Source organism: Rattus norvegicus, chromosome 6, assembly GCF_036323735.1.
Source record: "Rattus norvegicus strain BN/NHsdMcwi chromosome 6, GRCr8, whole genome shotgun sequence".
Lineage (NCBI taxonomy): Eukaryota > Metazoa > Chordata > Mammalia > Rodentia > Muridae > Rattus > Rattus norvegicus.
In genome coordinates this window covers 14,310,272-14,330,073 of record NC_086024.1, presented here as the reverse complement: position 1 = coordinate 14,330,073, position 19,802 = coordinate 14,310,272, and the positions used below count along the sequence as shown (strand labels likewise).

The 19,802-nt window shown below is 42.2% G+C and overlaps 1 protein-coding gene across 6 annotated transcripts in view; it reads right to left on the bottom strand.

The window, feature by feature from the left end:
• Srbd1 (S1 RNA binding domain 1) overlaps positions 1 to 19,802 on the bottom strand; it is a 190,944-nt gene that overhangs the window by 87,421 nt on the left and 83,721 nt on the right. For 5 of the 6 annotated variants that reach the window (XM_039113056.2, NM_001399769.1, XM_006239708.4 and 2 more), the window contains 2 exons: positions 8,222 to 8,313; positions 651 to 733 (listed from right to left, as the gene is read on the bottom strand). In XM_039113056.2, coding sequence (XP_038968984.1) covers positions 651 to 733; positions 8,222 to 8,313 — 175 coding nt within the window. Of the gene's footprint in view, positions 1 to 650; positions 734 to 8,221; positions 8,314 to 11,903; positions 12,069 to 19,802 lie in introns of those variants that run through there. The other variant, XM_039113059.2, reaches the window with a different exon arrangement.

The window sequence follows — 19,802 nt, the reverse complement described above, 5'->3', positions numbered from 1 at the left end:
GGAGAAATCTTTTGGACTCCATGTTCCACACACTTTATGTACAAAGAGTGTTCTTTGCCAAGGTTCACTGCTATCTGCAATCATTCAGTGCATGCATACAACCTCAAGAAGTGAAAAGACAGTACCGGCAAAAACCACCACGGTGATGACAATGGATCAACAACTTCAAGACTTTAGACGACTCTGGGTAAAAGTAAAAATGACCAAATACAAATGAATACAGAAAAGGTCACAGTAAATACCAGAGATTCCTGGGAGACCAGTACCAACTGAGTTCATTCTGGTTTAAACAAAGAGTCACATGGTCCAGTGGTCCCGCTTCTTCCATTTTTGACAATGGAGTTGAAAAGACGACGTCTCCAAATCAAGTGCCTAGCTGAACCTAATGTTATGCACCATCGGTCTGGACTAAGGTTTTCAAAGTATTCAGATCTGTCTAGAGCCACTTTAAAAACTTAAGACAAGAAAAAGCAAGAAGGAATCTCTCTTTCCCTGAAAGCTTAAAACTCTTCACTACCTTCCTATCGACTGCATAGGCTTTGAAAATGGAAATCTACTCCCAGTAATGGGTAAATACATTGTCAGGGTCAGGTTTACGCAGAGTCTTTGTATCGATGGGTTTCAAAATTAAACGATCCACATTGCTTTACCTGATACATTCCAACTCCAATGTGCTTCGGGTCAAATTTCACTAGCTCAGCTAATGGATCTTGAACACGCCTTGCTATGGAAACTGAAAAAACAGAATCAGAAAATAAGTATGGTTTAATGTGAAAAGCAGTACTTGGACAATTGCTTAGGTTGGTTCCTCATGATACAAACATTCAAGCCTATCTATCCCACCACTAGCACCCACCTCCAAAGACACAACAATTTAATTAATATTCAAAGTTCTTCTTTTTCCATGCAAAAAGGAATGAATGCAAGATTTCAGACTTAATATTCTCTCTCTCTCTCTCTCTCTCTCTCTCTCTCTCTCTCTCTCTCTGTGTGTGTGTGTGTGTGTGTGTGTGTGTGTGGTGTGTGTGTGTGTGTGTTCGTGCCAGGCATTATTTATTATTTTTGAGATGAGGTCTTCTGTAGCCTTGGTTGGCCTGAAACTTACTATGTAGCCCTGATAACCCTCCTGTCTCAACCTCCTGAGTGCTGTGATTACAGACATGAGCCACCACCCCTGACTAAGACTCCCAGGCATTAAGACATACATGGAAACAACTACAGATTCAGAGAAATAAATAAAACATCTTGCTCCTAAACTCACACCATTATCTGCTCATTCTTTAAATAAGGTATAGGTGGAGTGCCTCAAGCTTTAAAGAGTATAGAGAGATTTCTTTCAAATAATCTTCCATTGTTATCAATATGACACATCTAATATCCTTAATAAAACTAGAACATGGTAATGATGAGTAGATGTAGAGTATTATATAAAGGCAACCAGGTTATGCTGGCAAGTAGATACACTTGGGAGCTTTAAATGTGACTGTAGAGCAAACAGAGTATGTTCTAGAATCTACCTACTGGCTTTGATCACAACCTTTCTTCACCATTACAATTTGGGATCAAGAAACCTGGAAGTATGGAAACTACTACCATAGAAGCTTCCTAAAATACATCGTACATGTAAGAAAGGAGTCTAAATGGAGTAGCCAAATGAGACAGTGCCTCACAAGACATGCCACCAAATATGACATCCAGTGCCAGAATTGTGTTATACCTTGCTGTATTATTGATCAAAGGGGCCCCATGGAAACTGCAAATATCACAGGCGATTGCCAAGGCTATTGGTTACTTTCCACAACTTGATGGGAAGATCCTATCACTGAAAGCTACACTTACATATGTCATCTTATATGCAGACATTCTAGTTATGTCTAGCTAGAAGCTAATGCTCATGGTACTGGTAGGTACCCCGCATGCTACTAGACGAGAAAGATAATCATCGTATCTCTTAGCTACAAGCCCAGCAACCTAAAACAGAGACCTGCAAGATATACTAGCGTCATGGCACCATCCTGTAATGGTACATAAGCGTGACCATGTCATGGTGGCATGAGTGTAATGGTGACATCGTGTCATGGTGGTATTAATGTGACAGTGACTTTGGGTAAGGGTGGCATAAGTGTGATGAGAGTAACCAACCACTTTACCTTTGAATTTAAAGCCTACTCCATGACATCGATCCCATACTTGAAACTGCTGAAATGACTAAGAATCTGAAACTAGATAGGTGATGGGCCCTGGGGGACCCCACTACTGTTATTCTGCCAAAAGAACACAGCAATAAAATGACTCCTAATGACATACTCCTCTACCCATAGCTTCCTTTTGCAGTAGACAGGAACTAACAAAGACACCCCCAACTGAACAATGTGCAGACAATGAGAAACAATGGAGCACTCCGTCCTAAAAAGGATGTCTTCATCAAAACCCTCAGCAGCCTTGAGAGAAACATTTCTTCTCCCTTCATAATAGATCTTATGTCCTGAGGATGCAACAGGTTCTAGGTTTTGGGACTTTCATTTTCTAAGAAATATTTAAATTCCTAAAATTTATAAAACAAGCCAATTATTGCCCCCAAAACTCCAGTAAGCAGTGATCTTTAAACTTTGTCTTCTTATTTAATAGTATTAAACACAATGTCGTGATGGTTTGAATGAAAACTGTTCCCATTACGTCCATACAGCCTGGCGTTTACTGGGAGGTGTGGTCTTGCTGGAGGAAGTACATCACTAGGGATGAGCTTTGGGGCTGCAGACGCCGTGCAGGCCCAGAGTTTGTCTCTCTTCCTGCTGCCGGTTGCTCTGGATGTAGAAGCCTCAGCTACCTCTCCAGCACCATGTGTGCCTGCACGTGCTTCCAGCCGTGATGATGATGGACTGTGCCTCTGAGCCAGAAGCAAGCCCCAGTTAAATGATTCCTTTTATAAGAGTTGTTGTGGTCATGATGTCTCCTCACAGCAATAAACCACTACCTAAGACAAGTATTTCTTTTTAAATCTAACACACATCTCATGTTATCACTTTCTCTCTGACCAGAAAGTGTCCTAGCCAGGATTTTTGTTAATGTAACACCTCCACCAGAGTGGACTGTATGTAAATCTTTAAGGCATTTTGGGATGTGAGAAGGCCCAGCTCACTAACAATGGTGCCCAGCCAGGTGCTCCTGGGTTCTATAAGAAAGCAGACTGAGGAAGCCAGGGGGAGCAAGCCAGAAGGCAGCTCTCCTCCATGGCCTCTGCACCAGCTCTCGCCTCCCGGTTCCTGCCTTGGCTTCTGATGATGATGGACTGTAACCTGTGAGCCAAATAAAGCCTTCCCTCCCCACGGAGGACCATGGTGCTTTATCACAGCAATAGAAACCCAACGGGACAGAGGGAACACAGGAAATTAATCTCTCTTCATAATTTGAATACTCAGTGCAAGTAGATTGTAATCTTGACCTTCTGTAAATAACTCTATTTTGAACAAGAAGCTGACAATTATGAAACCTGATAAACTGTCTCTACAGCTTGACTGCGATGATGGTGGTAGCTACCCAGCCAATGAGTTTGTTACAATTCACAGACGATGTTTCTTCCATCTCTCAGCCGGCTCTGGAGCTGCTTGGGACACTGCAGCAGAAGGAACACAAGTTCCAAGGTGCAGAGACTTGGTTTAAGATGAAGGTGATGTATCTGTGTGGCACACACACACCCTCGAGTGATGGAAATGTTTTGATTATTCTGAGAAATTGGACTTTTCATTCTCTCATCTGTATCATTTCTATTTCCTCCAAGCAACCTCTTTGTCCCACTGTCTTTTGACAAAGTCTTTAATACAGGGCTTTCTTACAGCAGGGAACCTATGATCACCCTCTAGTTTACCCAAAGGCGAGGGGTTGGGACCTTGTTCCGGCAGGCCTGATCCTGAGGTGTCTGTCAGTCAAGGCCAAGCATCTGATGAAAGCTCAGCTCTGCTCTAAGGTTCTGAGAGCAGACTCCTCCCTAGCGGCAGAGACGACCACTCTAATCTCACACAAAGATAGAAATAAGCAGTCACACTGTATAAAAGCAGATGTCTGCTGCTGCCATCGGGTTGAAGTGAAATTTATTACAGTAGGTAGGCATTTTAAATAAAGCACAAACTCAGTGCAACTTACTATACTCACACTGTGTGGCTACTCTAACCAACTCTAACCACATTCTCAAATATTTCAATTCATCACATCAAGAGAAAATCCGGAATGCACTGATCAGTCACCCTATGGCCATCTCTCCCTCGTACCTGACAAGCACAGCTGCTTGCTTCTCCCTACAGATCTGCCTATTCTAAGGCTTCCTACCTGTGCCATTGCACAGAATGCCATCTTCTGTGACTGGCTCCTTACACACAACTTAATGTTTTCGAGTTTCACTCATGGTGTGCATGTATCGGCCTTTTTACGGCTGTATAGTATCCCAGTCTGTGGGAATGTATTTTCTTTCTTTATCATCTGCTGCTGGACTTGGACTGTTTCCAGCCTTTGGCTGCTGTAACAAGTGCTGCTGGCCACACTTGAGCTATCTTATCAACCTGGGCTGGGCTGGCTGGCTCACTGGCTACGCATCCAGCTAGCTTCAGGTTTCAAAACTTGTTGCTGTGTTCTCGCTTCTCATTTTTCTTTTTGTCCTTGTTTCTATTCACTCATGTTTCTACCTTTTTTTTTTTTTTTTTTTTTTTTTTTAGAATTTCAGAAATAAGAGGAAGGATGAAATCTACAAGTTCTATCAGTCCAATTTGAATGGTCTCATGCAATGTATTTACTATAGGAGATACAACCATTTAGTAGAGAAACAATTGTTTTCAATAAGCTGATAAGGAGATGTCTGTATGAAGGTCATTTCAGATATGCTTTAATGCTTCTAAAATGTTATGATTCTGTTATATTCTAACACAGCCAATTAATACAGGATTTATATCAGTCTGTTTTCAGTTGCTATAGCAAAATAGCTGACAGTGGGTCATTAATTGTAAAAAGAGGCTCATTTAAATTCAGTTCTCGGTTTTAGAGTTAGAAAGCCTAAGATTGATTGGCCTCATCTGTTTGGCTTCTGGTGAGGACAGAATGGATTACAGTATGGAAGAAAGGGAAAACAAAACAAAATAAAACAAAACCAACCATGGCATGCAGAAGGGGCAAAGCACACTGCGGCCTCCTTGTATATCAATGAACTCTCATGGCAAGTCACTCACTACAGAAGACTGTGTTTACCCTGCTGAAGGAGACAGCCTTCTGGGTTCAAACACCCAGGACTAGGCCCCAGCTCTGTAAGGGTCAAGCATTTATCAACATTGCCATACCTTGCCAAACTTCTAGTACTTTAATCCAGGGAGAACACACATCCAACATATAAAAGGGTTTAAAGGTAAAAATCCATACCTACGTGCTGAGGTTTGAAATAAAGTATGAAATCATCCTGGGCATCAAGTACTAGGAACAGCAAAATGTTAGACAACAATGAGACTTGAAAAGGGACATGGCCCCTAGGAACTACAGCAGGAGACCAAGCTTCTTTGACTGTTTTCCTTAAAGGCAGACACTGAAGACCTGAGTGGCTTGTAAGATGCTTTTGAGTCAGAATAAATTAAACACTATCACTTCCACACAGGTGTGGTCTGAAGGAAGGCATACTTGTAGTGAGCCACGACTGAAGCCGCTGCCAGTTAACATTCCGAAATCAAGCAAGAGAACCGAGCACTGGCTGTCTTTTCCTCACACTCTACCTTCATAGGGCAGTGTTGGACACTGTATTCTGTTTTCACCTGTGACTCTACGACACTGGTCATCTTCATGGGCCAGTAGTTTCATTAGCAGCTGAGAAACCCAAGGGACTGTTGTTGTGGTTTGCCCTGGAGTTAACTGTATTTTGATGCTAATTCCACCGCCCTAAGGACAGAGGCCTAGTCACATACTCAGGACTCAGGTGACTTCACCAGAACCTTTGCCCCATTTAATTTGTAAAATACAGGTGAGGGCAGGTACAGGATAGAATGAGGCCTGTCATTGGACGAGAAGGAAGGATGGGTGGGAGAAAAGTTTGAAGAAAGAGGAGGAGACAGGAATGGAGAGACAGGGGACTGAGGGTAGCCACAGTGGAGAGAACATGGAGGCTGATGTTAAGATTCACTCTGTCTATTTACAGGTTGTTATGAATGTTCTTCAGGGATGGACGTGTACAGGGCTTTGTATGTTTAGGTGGGCAATCATATCTTATCAATTGGATCAGAGGTTATTGTATTGTGTGGTCTTTCATGTAGTGATTTAAGTGTAAGAAAGGGTGCAGCGGCTAGAGACACTGGGCAGCCATGGAGTTGGGATGTGTACTTCTGACAAGGTATCTACCAGATATCTTGGGGCACTACTGTGCCAGACCTAGAGCGGGTAAAAAGACTGTTTTATTTTTTATATTTTTACAACAACAGACTGTTGCCTCCCCCAAATTATGGCAAAAGTATTCTTCCCAACACTGTGTTAGAAGAGAAAGCCAAAATGGGCAATTACCTTTTACTTTCTTTTTTTTTTTTTTTTAGATAAATAAAGCTATCATTTATTCAGACAGTCTAGACACAAACATTACAAGCACACTCACAAAATATATAGCCTCTTTAAGCCTTAGTTTCTTCATTTGTAATGTGGTAAGAATGGTTATGTCCCTGGGCAACAGTGACGATAGTGTGCAGTGTCTCCCGAACTCTGGGTAGGAAAAACTAGTCTGCAGGTTCCCTCTGATGACTTCCCTCTCCTAGCACTGGTTCCAAGGCAAGCACTAGGAGATGGGAAAGAGGCTGAGCTGTGTGATAGGGGAGACAACAGCAAAAGAAGCAAGGTTTGAGTTTTAGAAGATAATTTAGCCAAGGAAGTGTCTCATTCCAACAATCAACTGAAAAGATGCAACAGGGTCTTTTATACTAAACTTTGTAAAGCTTTAGATCAATGCAAAAACTTTTCAAAAATTATATTTCCAGATATAGAGCTAAAATTCTAAAAGTCAGTGAAAATATTTAAGCACAAATATTGAAACTTCAATTTCTAAGAGAGTGGCATAAATATTCCCCATTGTATAGAAAATATATCCAGATGTAAAATTTTATTTATTCCAATTACCTTGCCTAGATTTCTCAAAGTATTTTAATTTTCTATTACATAATTTTAGCTACTCCACATCCTAGACATCGAAGCAGTCAAGTGCGAATGAAAGGCAGGCTTTTTAGAGCACCACGTTTAGAGCACCGCGTCACCATGAAGCCTCATTCAGGCCCAGAGGATGCTCAGTTGCCAAGTGTTTAGGAGGAAACCAAGCGTCTGTGCCTTACACACTGGCTCTGCATTATGTTTATGTCACTGACTGCCAAGAAAATGCTACAATAATTATTTCATAATCGTTTTATTCTCCTTATATTGAGCTCTGGCATTTAATAAGACTTTTTCCTTTGAATTTTCACTATTTCTGGAGTACTTCGAGGTATTTAAAAGCAGAAGAGTACTGTTGCAGATGAGGGCAGGCACAAGATAAGGCAAGGCCTGTGATTGGGCAGTGAAAAGGAAGGCAGGCTGAGAATTTTAGAGATGGGACCGAGAGTACGATGAAGAGAGAGAAGAACCAAGGTGGAGGAGGAGAAGGACAACCCAGATCTGTGGCTTTAAGTAGCCACAGGTAGCTGTGAATATCTTATAAGGAATGGATTATTATAGAATAATTTGTCTTATCTAGGTGGGCAGTTTATATCAATATCAACGGGCTCTCAGTTTATTGTGTGGACATTTTGTGGGGTGAGAATTTACTGATATAAATCTGACTGTTAAATTACAAGCCTCTAGAGTTTTGATTTTACCGGGTTACTAGGAATTGTGACTGAGCAGAATCAGCAGCAAGAGAGCCAGGAGATAAGTGGTCATTGCATGGGGCTGGCTGGCATGGCAGCAACCACCAAGGGAACTAGAAGGGCAGTCGCCATGACGCCAAGATCACCACAGGGTCCAGAGAATAGCCAGTGATAGCATGCCGTGGTGTCTTGTTGTACTGTTGCTCACCGTTTTCATAATTTCTAGTATTGGTCTAGTCTACAACTTACAGAAGTACCAAGTCTTTACACGGGGTGACGCTTTTGCATTTTCATGGCTATGTAAAATACTTAGTTTGTCACATTTACAGATCTAAAATATCTCAGTCCCATGTTGTGTGATTGTCACAGCTTCTCACCTGCACTTCTCAAGTTAGGGTCCAGCCCCGGCATCTCCTTGTTAGCTTCAGGGCTGACACTGTAGATAGAGGCCCCTGCTTCACTCACGATGCTGAGAAGACAGAAAGCGGGAACATTATTTTCTAAGCCATCCACCTGGTCGAAGAGAACACATGAAGAAACTAGGCATTACAGGAAGAGCCAGACGACAGCCACAGCATGGACTGCCCACCACAGACCGTAGCACTGAGGTGTGCTTACCTAGATAAGCTGTGCTTTTCTGTATAGCAGACACAAAGGCTCACATCCAGGACAAATTTATTTACCTACAAGAGCATCTAAATGAACATAATGAATACCTTCCCCTAATGTCAACTTTAAAGTTGCCAGAATACATTCAGCTTCTCTCCTATTTAGTGGGCATTCCTGACTGACATTTATGATTTCCATCTGAATTAACAGTCATTGGTGTGGTCGTCATGCAGCAAGAACCATTACCATAAACACTACTCTTCTATTACCTGGTTATATGTATGGCACATATGTAACAACATACATGGAAAGGGAAGGTCAGGCCTGCCTGCCAATCTCCTGTCAGGAGGGTCAGTACTGTAAGCTCTCCCCTCAGGCAGATACTAAAGGAGTCGCTCATCATTCACTTAACCAAAGCACCACATAGATCACCCTCTTCCCTTCCTGTGGCCCCCAGTGCTTTACAAACTACAGTGAAGACACTCGTGCAGATACGGTTGTACAATGTGGTTGGCAAGCATTTGCCTAACTAAACATTTGAAATTATGACATAAAAGCAACCACAAGACCTTCACTCTGCCAAGTGACCATCAGGTGTGCAGAGTCAAGGAGACTCGTGCCAGTGTTAATTTTTATTCCTCCTTTAGCAGCCTCTTTCATCTGAGCTCCTCACACTCCTCTCCGACCATCCAAGACGCACTCAGAGGACCTCTAACATACTACTACCCTTTGCTAGTAATCAAATGCTAGTAATCAAATGCTAGTAATCAAATGCTAGTAATCAAATGGAAGCCTCTTTACTGAAATGTGACAACTGTAAGTCACTAATGCTTGAGATTACTCTAGAGAAGTGGCTCTCAACCTGTGGAGTGGCAACCCCTTTGGAGGCCAAAGGGCCCCAGAGACCATTGCTCTGGGGTCTGATGACAAGAAGCAGGAGCCCTGCTGCCGAACAGCACGGTCGGTCTTTGTTCCCTTCTGAAGCACAGAGAAAGGTACTCCAGAAAGACGCTCATCAGTAAGTTAGGTCCTACTGACAGGCAGACACCATTCAAGGTTACAGCTGACGAACAAGTAGGCTGGGTGTATCCTAACCTGCCTGGTCCCCAGGCACCAGCTCTGGACAAGCACAGCTGAGCTAACAATCTACACGGCTTTCACTAGCAGGGCAGCTCAGTTTTGTGTAGCGCCTCTCCAAAGATCCACTTTCCCAGCAACAGCTCCTATGAACTCCTACCTCTCCCAGGTCTTCACCTAAGACCCAAAGAGAAAGGGAGTTTGTTTTCTTTAGAACCCTAAAGCATGTTCAAGATCAAATGAAACTCCTTAACTTGAAAGCAAGTTTAAACTAAAAGGAATTGTGCTTTTCCTTCCAACATAAGATCCAGGTTATTCTATCTTCTACTCATAATGACGACAGATAAAATAGAACAAAGTGTAGAAAACGCAAGCTGATGAAATGGGTCAACAGATTAAAGTATTTGCCACCAAGCCTGATAACCAACCTGAGATCAATCCCCCAGAACTCACAGAGGACAACAGCACTAGAGACTACTGGTTTCTGAAAAATGTCCTCTGACCTTACTAATGTGCAAAGACACACGTGTCTGCATTGTCTCACAATAACAATAAGTAAAATAAAAAATGTAAAACCCATGGATTGAAGAATCTTCGTGTGGCACAGCAAGATGAAGCTGATGTCACTGACTAGGAGGGACATCAGTTTCCATACAGCAGTTTTCTAACTGGCTTCTGAGTGACTAGGCAGCGAGACACAGGTTTAAACTATATGTGAAATGCTGTTTATGCCTACATATCCCTAGGGAAATGGGTTGGAGCTTACACTGGCTAGTTAAGAAAGTTCATAATCTCCAAAAGGGTTATGACACTACCACGGAAGAAGACTATTCAGGAACCAGCTCCAGAAAGAGCCACCTCAGCACAAACCAGCATGCGGGCTAATAAAGTCCTTTCTAAAAGTGTTAACTATCCACAAAATGTAGCCATTATTAAAAGAAAAGAATGTTTAAAAAAAAAAAAACCTTCTCACAAATGCACTTTATATCATTTCCAGAAATTTCCAACGTTACAACTATTTAAGTGAAGGGAACTTAAATGGTAAGCTAAAATTTTAATTAACTGCCTTTAGTAGTCGGGTACCTGAGAATTTGCCAAGTGATTCACTTTCTCTTGGAGGTTATAATTCTCAACAAACTGAGAGGAAACTTTTGCAAAGAAAAATACTCAGATAATAAATATTCCTCCAAATTCCACACTGCCACTTCTTTTAAACAGAGGAATACGAAACAGATGTAACACATTGCACCCAAAGATTTTATATTAACAATAATATTAAATCAATACAAAATGTAGTAAATTTCATATGCCATATTTGCTGAACAGTGTGGACCCAATAAACGGTCAAATACTAATCATGGGTCAGAAAGCTAAAGGACCTAAAGGAAGATTACTCAGATATAAAACACATATGGCCTACGATGCATATGTACCTAAAATCAAAACGAATGGGAGGGAGGCACGTCTTACCCAGGGGACTTACTGAGGACAAAGCTATCAAAGTCCCTCTGCAGCTTTCCGTCCTGTCCCAAGGCCAAGGGCAGACACTCAGCAGGACCCATGTCAGACTAAGCAGGCACCTTCTGTTTAGGGGAAGCCTCCCAGTCAGCCACAGGGAGCTATGCTGACGGCCTGTAAAATTCAGGCATATGAAGAAGACAACCTCGAGCCTTGTGAAAGGTCATCTGCCAAGATGTGGGAAGTGTTATAGTTAAAAAGCAGAGTTCTCTCCAGGATTCTAGCCTTAGGATCATAGCAATCTTTATTTATTTGAACATAAGGCCACCGGGAGTAATCAGGACTTATTACTTGGGGCAATTTTAAGAGAGAAAGTTGAAAATGAACTAATGTTTTAACACTCTCGGAGTATACCAACATTCCTTCTAATTATCCAGCTGAGACAGAAACCTGAGCAGAGACATCCGACATCCGACATCTTGCACTTGTACTCTAGACTTTCAGAAGCTCACATGGAGCTCCACTTCCTCAGATCCACATGCAGCACACTGAGTCTCAGGTAGTAAACAGGTAATTTTAGAAACATTTTACCAAAACAGGATTTTGGGGTTGTCTGTGTCTCTTTATGTTAAAAAAAAAAATTCAAGCTACACCCTCAAAAAAAGTCAAATATCTACAATATAGAAACAATTATTTTCAATTCACTAAAAAAAAAAAAATCTCCCAAAACTCTCTAAATAAAAATGCTACATTTTTAAATACTCAAAATCCAATAATGTTGCTTATATAAAATATGCCATAAATCAATAATTGATTCTTTTTTTTTAAAGAGATACTTCAAGTGTGGAATTCACATCTCTTAGCTTTCACATAATAGCCTAAATGTTGATAAAACCTTCCTGGCCAGGTCTTGAGTACTTACTTGTCTTAGTGACTGGGTGCCTTGACTTTCTTCTTTACAAAAGGAAGATGAAAGAGCGAGGTCCCGGCATAAGAAAGGGCTGGCTTGCTCTTGCTACCGACAGTTTTCACTTCAAAGGCTGTGAAGCTCCTGCATGAACAGCTTCTTCTCTCTCCATTCTCCAAATACAAAAATAGCTTTGCTGTCTCCTCTGATATTAAAATAAATTACTTCCTTCCTTATGTTAATGGAAGAAATAATTTGCTTAAGTAAAAATGTAATGACTAAGATTTAAAAAACAAACAAAAAATCAAAAAACACCTGCCAGGGCAGAATTCTTCCCCTGATACAGACTGGTGTCCTTCTCCTTCTTCCTAAGAATGTAGTTCCTTCCTTTTGCCCTCCTTAAATGGACGTATTACACCTCTGCTGTACTGAAAAGCTAACATTCCACTCAAGTCTTCAAAACAGCGTCTTCAAACACAGTTCTTTCAACTTTCAGGCCAGAAATGTCCTCTAATCTCAGTACTAGGAAGCGCCAAGTCTCTGATTCCTGTGCCTTCTCTTGTACTCTTCCTGCTCTTTGCTGTCTGGTCACTTTTTATTTCATCTTACTCACTCTGTTTACTGTAAAAAAGAACTGACACGCAGTGACTGTCTGCTCTGCCCGTGAGTGAGTCTGTTAGGAAGTATGAATGGATATCGGCTTATCTCTTAGAACAGGTAATAAACCTAAAACTCAAAACCCACAAACAGAAGGGGTTGTAGGGTTGAATGTTAGGGAACATAACCAAGCTCTCTTTCTTCAGTGGAGCTTACAGAGCTTCTGAGCAGGGAAGCACCCAAGCTGGGCATGGTGACTCACACCGCGCCTTCAGCAGTGGGAGGCGGAGGCAGCAAGACCACAAGTCAGTCTAGGCTGTACAGGAAGGCCCTGTCTCAAGAACCAAACAATCAACCAGTCAACAGCAAAAACAGTGGTAACCTGCTGATGATCAGGAAGACGATGGAAAAAAAAAATCAAATACTGGCAGGGATATTTAACTTTAAAGCTTGATGGTAAAATAAAAATGCGAGTAAAAATTACAAAAACTATCCTTTCTTCCTGATCCAGAAATATATTTCTAGAGTTAATATGAAATAAAAGTAAGACAACACAAAAAAATAAATAAATTTTGGTTCAGAAGGGACCAAAAGTAAATGAAAATCTAAATGCCTATCACTAAAGATTCAATGAATGGAAAGCCAGCTTGTCAATCAAAATTATCATCCTAAGAGATTTTGATTTCATGTAAAATATTCATGATAAATTAAGTGAAAAAAAGTAACAATAAAACTGTATTACCACAATAAATTTAGCTTCAAAATATATATGAAACAAAGAAAATTGTTTCATGTAATATGTGAATAATACCTAAACAAAAATTATTCCTTTTATTTTCCACAATACCCAAGTCATATTTTTGTAATTAAAAAACAAACTTCAAATGTAAGTATAATTGCTAACTAACAAGGAAATCTGTTATTAAACAATATCCAATATTTTGAATGTACCCAATTTTAAATTATTCCATTTTGACTTTACTTGGGACAGACAAATTTTGTTGGTAATGACCCCTGAACATCACCTTTAGATTACTGTAGGCATGGTGTTTTCCTGGCTCCTTAAAAGGAAGCAGAAACCTCACGTTGTCAATCTCACACAGGCCAGATGAGAAGCAAATGCATTAAGGCATCTTTTATAGGGAAGGACTAGTTACCTGCCCCTAAGTTTCCAGGGCTAACATATCCTCCGTGATCAATTGGCCCAACTGGCTCACTGCTCACAATGTTAACTGTTAACGTTAACGTTAACTGTTAAGTGTTAACTGTTAACCCACTCCAAAGCATGCCAGGAAGGTCAGCAAAGAAAGCACTCAGAAAGAACTAGAAAGCAAGCACACTTCACCTCTGCATGGCAGCTGCATTTGCCTTTAGGTGTGTAACTCCAGCACCATCTGGTGGCAGGCAAGATGGGAACAATTCCTCAATTAGCAGTTGGGAACGTCTCAGCACTATTCATTTTCCTGAGAACAACATCGGCAACAGTGCAGTCACCATGCAGAGGACCCTCCACAAGCCAGGGCAGGTTTAGAGTCTGCACATGTGAACCTCCATGCACTCCCAGGTACATATCCTTCCTATCAGATATCCTTCCTACAGAGCAATTTCAACAGAACCAAGTTCCCTGGTTAATTTTCCTGCATCTCAGCACTGCATGGAAAGCACACTTCATAGGCACACTTTAAGAGGCCTTGAAGGGGCGGATCCAAATTCCCAACTGTCCAGCAGAACCTGCACTTGGAGCCTGAGGTTCCTAATAGCACTAGCAACAAATCCTCTCATGCTATTCACAAACAAAGAACAACAAAACAAACAAAGAAAAACCATGCACTCTGCTTGTGCCTGTCATCCTGTCATCCTAATATGTGGGCAGTGGGGGCAAAATGTGCAGGAGTTCAAGGTACACCTTGTCAGTATTGTAAACTGGAGCCAGGTCTAAGCTGCTTGGTCTTTAAAGGACGGGAGACGTGTGCAGCAGGTAGCACCTGTTGCTCATCCAGAGGATGGAATTCAGTTCCCAGCACCCAGCGGTTCTGAGGGACCTAAAAGTACACGACACCAACTCATATAAATAAAAATATGAATAAAAAAATCTGTATTTTTAAAAAGAATCAAACAAAAAAGCCTGCATCTAGCAAAGCCTGCATCTAGCAAAGCCTGCATTTAAGCAAAGACCCCGACTCAGAGCATCACAGGCTTCTGTTCACCCACCGACCTACGTCATGTCTCAGTGTGTTAAAACAGCACAGGCATCTACTACTGTCTGTGGGTCAGACTGATCCCGTGAGAACGCCCTCTGAGGTGTAAGCATTGCAATGGGAGGGGCAGGGACAGAAAGCCCTGCTTTCTCCTGTGTGCCTTCTACAAGGAGTATAGCAATTCTCCCCTCCACATCTTCATACTCCTTCATTTTGAAAAATCTTTCATCCCCATCCCACCTATGTATGAAAACAACTTAAAATTGTTATAAAAAGCACATGACACCACTAAGCACACCACAGGGCCAGCCATAAGGCGAGGCAAAGGCCCTGCTAAATGCAGGACAGGAAGAGCAGCTCAGCTCCAGAGTCAACACTGGCATGATACAGGAACACAGAGGGCAGGACGCCCTGAGAGCTTGGGGATGCTTCATGTCTAGCATTTGAACATTTGTCACCAGCACTCTGAAATGTGTGGACCTGAAAACCCAACATCCAACCTGCAAGTCCTCCCCACACCTGAAAGTATAATGACCCCCGATTAACAGTTAACTCTAAGACAGAAAATTCATAGTACTCAGTCTGTACACATTGCAGTAAATAGTAAAAACTGAAGACCCCTTTATCTCACACTAGTGCGGCACCACAGGGTCATTGCGGGTATCTTTATCTCAGCAGCTCCACGCTGCCCAGACCCAGGCAGTCCCTGAGCCGATCCAGCGATCCAGCGTGGCCCCTTGTCACGCTGGCCCCTAGAGTTAGTTCTGGCACCAGAGGGCCTTATGGGACTAACCATAATTCATCTCTGCTCTCTACTAGCTGTGAACTCTCTGGTTCTAGCTACCTGGTAAAATCAGGGCTCTGGAAGTCCAGCATGGGGCTGGCCTATCTCAGTTCCCTGCCACGGACTCTGCTCACACTCTCCATAGCTGCCCCTGGTAGTTAAGGTATAAATTTCCAACTACACGGTGAAATTATGACTTATAAACTACCCACCTAGATAAGATAAATTGACCTATAGAAATCTATCCTTTAAGAAATATACATAACTACCTAGGGCCATTCAAGACTTCCCCGATCTGGGTCGTCCTTTCCGTCTCCATCTTGATTCTCCCACTTTCCCTTCTCTCTCACCTTAGAAAAACTTTGTCCCCACCTTACGTTTTTACTGTCCAGTCATGGCCTTGACCTATCTTGTGCCAGCCCTCACCGGCATATAGACATCAACCTACATGTACTTGATCATGATAAAAGATTAGCTGCATTTTCTTATTCCAATTTGATTTTAATTTACAGAGACATGGGTCTAAATGTTCATTGAGAAAAGTCTGCTTCATTCATTTTATTTGTTAAAACCTTAAATATATCTTGGTTAATTTGCTTGTTGCTATAATAAAATACCCAGTCAAAAGCAGCTAACGAACTTACTGTGGTTCTCGTTTGGGGCACTGTCCCTCATGAAGGGGGCAGTCCTGGAAGCCAGCACTGGAAGCAACAGAGGCAGCAGTGCATTGGCAGTGTGGAGCAGAAGGGGACACAAGCTCAGCCAGCTTCTATGTAGTCCAGGATGCAAGCCCAGGAGACTATGCTGCCCTGTGTTAGGTGTGGTCTTCCCACCTCAACTAACCTAATTAAGATAACTCATCTCCTAGGTGACTCTAGGCCCTATCAGCATGACAGTCAGTTTACCATCACTGCATGAAGGAGAATCTGTCTACTAATAAATAAGCATGTGAAATCAGGTTGCTATAATCATTCTCAGTGAAACTTATTCCAAATGTTCTTTATCGTGTAGCCAGACTTCAGACACTCAGAATCTCAGACAAACAAAGAGAATGTTGTATTCTAACAGCCCAGTAAGAGCTGGATAAACCACTGCTGAGCCGTAAGAGCTGTAGCTAAAACATTACAGCAGAACACTAAACAAATGAGAGAGAGAGAGAGAGAGAGAGAGAGAGAGAGAGAGAGAGAGAGAGCGCGCACAAGTCAGAGTGGGCGGGGAAATGTAATTTAGAAGAGGAGAGAGTCCAGGTGGTGAGTCCAGCAGTCTCAGCACTAGGGAGGCCGAGCAGGGAATCAGGGGTGAGGATGGGGTCAGCCTGGGCTATAGCTGACAATGTCTGAGAAACAAAGAACACATGAACTAGGGGCATACTGCAAGAGAAAGAAGGCAAGATATAGAGGAAGAGAGGGTTTGCAACAAAAGCTCAGCTCTTTCATCTACAGCAATAAAGTTTGCACCACACTCTTTAGTTAATGTCAACTGCTTACAACCCCAATTCCGCAGACAAGTGGCCTGGAGTTACCATTTCCATGTTCTGGCTCCCATTCCTCTTTTTCTTCCCCTCTTTTACAATTGTTTTATCTCACCAAAAGGAAGTTAGGCCTCCTCAAAGGGGTCACACATACTTCCCCAAACCCCCAAATAGGAAAGACTCTAGGTACAAATCAACCTACCACTTTCCAAGAGCATCCAGGTTGGATCGCCAGGCCCTTGTGGAGCAGCCTCCACCATCAGAATCCCTTCTGGCTACCCAGCCAATGCTGAAAAGCATCCCCAAAGCACAGGACGTGTATAAGCTGTGCCCCAGGGCAAGCCTCTTTGCAAGTGTGGCTTAGAAGCAGCACCTGCCCAGTGGAGCTGGGAGAGGATGCGAGCTCAGTCCAGCCATGCTCCACTTCCTTATCGACAGCCACATCTTCACTTCTGCAGGATCACTGCACACTGCCGGCTCTGCTACATTACACTGTGTAAATATTTAGGAGAAATAATTCCTTCCAAGGATCTAAACTTCTACCGTTGTTATGGCAAATGAACCTGTTTATGCTGTGTTTGTTAATAAAGGCAAGCCTAAAAGAGCACAGGAACTTACTAACATGTGGTAGACAAACATTACAATCATACAGCTTCTTAGGGGGACACACCAAGAACATGAAAGAAGTTTATTTTTACTCACATTGCCCTGTGATTTCCTTTAACTCTACTAGAACAACCCTTAATTTAAACCTTTCTTGCAATTACAGGAACAGCGTAGATTGAATGTACAAAAACTAGGTAATACTCTCCCCATATCTCCAATGAACTTCTCTTGATTCTCACAATTCAGCCTGCATCAGAATCAGCAAGAAGGCATGGTTAGACACAAGTGGCTCGACACTCACCCTTAGAGCTTCCACTACAGTGAAACTGAGAATCTGCACTGCTAACAAGTTCCTCGGCAGTGCTGCTGCTCTGGTCTCGGGAGCAGTGTTGGTTTAAGGTTCATCAGGCATCCTGGTTTCCTATTGCTCTGATAAAATACAACAACCCAGGCGACCGATACAAGAAAATGGTTACCTGGGTTTATGCTTTCAGAAGGTTATAGTTCGTTGTAGCCAAATGAAGACATGTTGGTAGGAAGCAGAAGTTGAGGACTCACATCTTAAGCCACAACCAAGACAGTTTACCTGGAATGGCACTTAGGCTTGAAGCCTCAAAGCCCACCCTTACTGATACACTTCCTCCAGGAAGGCCACACTTCTTAAGCCACCAACTGGGGACCAAGTGTTCAAATGCCTGAGCGCATCAGAGGCGTATATCATTTAAACATCACATTGAACTGTAATTTACATTTCAGTAACTTTTAGTAAATGCAGAATCATACTTAAATCCAAGGTCAGAATGCTTCTATCTGACAGGTTCTCTGTAACTACATGTGGGTTCGGTTCTCACTCAGCTGCCCTGGCTCCCCTAACGTACCTTGTCTACATGCCTGCATTTTTGGGCACTTCATATTAACGTAAGCATACAAAGCGTGGCCTTTTGTGCCCATCTTATTCAATGTGCATGTTCTAGTGTCTCCTTTATTCCTGAAATATATCACTTTTTAAAAATTCTGGGATTGGCTAGATCTGCTTTGTTTGGTTTATGAATATTTACTGCCACAACACTTTCACACCCTTATGCATGCAAGCCATATACTTCTTATCTTGAATGTATTTCTCAGGAGTAGGAACACTGGGCTGTAATCTTTAAATCACTTTTCAAGAAATCATCTAGGTACAATGTATGACACACTCATACCCTTGGCAATACTTGGTTTTTGGTTTTGTTTTGTCTTTTTACCAAAACCACTGTATTGGCTACAACAGCAGCAGCAGCAACAACAACTACTACTACTGCTGCTGCTGCTGCTGCTGCTGCTGCTGCTGCTTCTTCCTCCTCCTCTTCCTTCTCTTCTTCCTCTTCTTCCTTCTCATCCTCCTCCTCCTTCTTCAGTAAAAGGAAATCTTTAGCACAGCTTTGTGGTACAAACCTGTAATCCCAATTACTTGCAAGGGTGAGGCAGGAGGACCACAAGTGAAAGGTTTACAGAGGCCGGCCTTGTCTCAACATAAAATGTGAAGACAGAGCTGAGTTACCACTCAGCGGCACTGCACCTGTGTGAGGATGAGGACTTAAGTTCAGTCCCAGGACTTGTGGGAAAATTTGTTATTCATTTTGAACTGGCTTGCCTCCTAATTAATTAGTTTTAAATATTCTTTATTCTAAATACAAATTCTTTAACAGATACACAATTTATAGTTTGCCTTTTCATTCTCTTTAGAGTCTTGAAATACAAAAGTTTTTAAGTGTGATGAAGTCTGGGACTACACTTTGAGAAACATTGTTCTAAAGCCTCAAAAATGCAAAAACAAAACAAACCACCAACTGCTTGAAAAGTGTGCAATCTCACGCTCTGCTGTAGACACACAGCATTCACACACCACGTGGGCATGTTATTCACAGCATCTTACCTATTTTGTCTTAGCAAACCCTATTCATTCTAGTTTGCTTTCTGTTGCTGTGAGAAACATAACCAAAAGCAAGCTAGGGAGGAAAGGGTTTATGTTAACTTACAGACTGTAGCCCATCATTGAAGGGAGCCAAGGGAAGAACTTGGAGGAAGGAGCTTCAAATAACCAAGGAAGAACACTGCTTACAGGCTTCCTGTCCCGGGCTTGTTCAGTGATCTTTCTTATACAGTCCAAGCCCACCTGCCTAGGGACAGAACCACCCACAATGCACTGGTCCAGCCTACATCAATCAGCAACTAAGAAAATGCCTCTGAGACATGCATACCGGTCAATGGG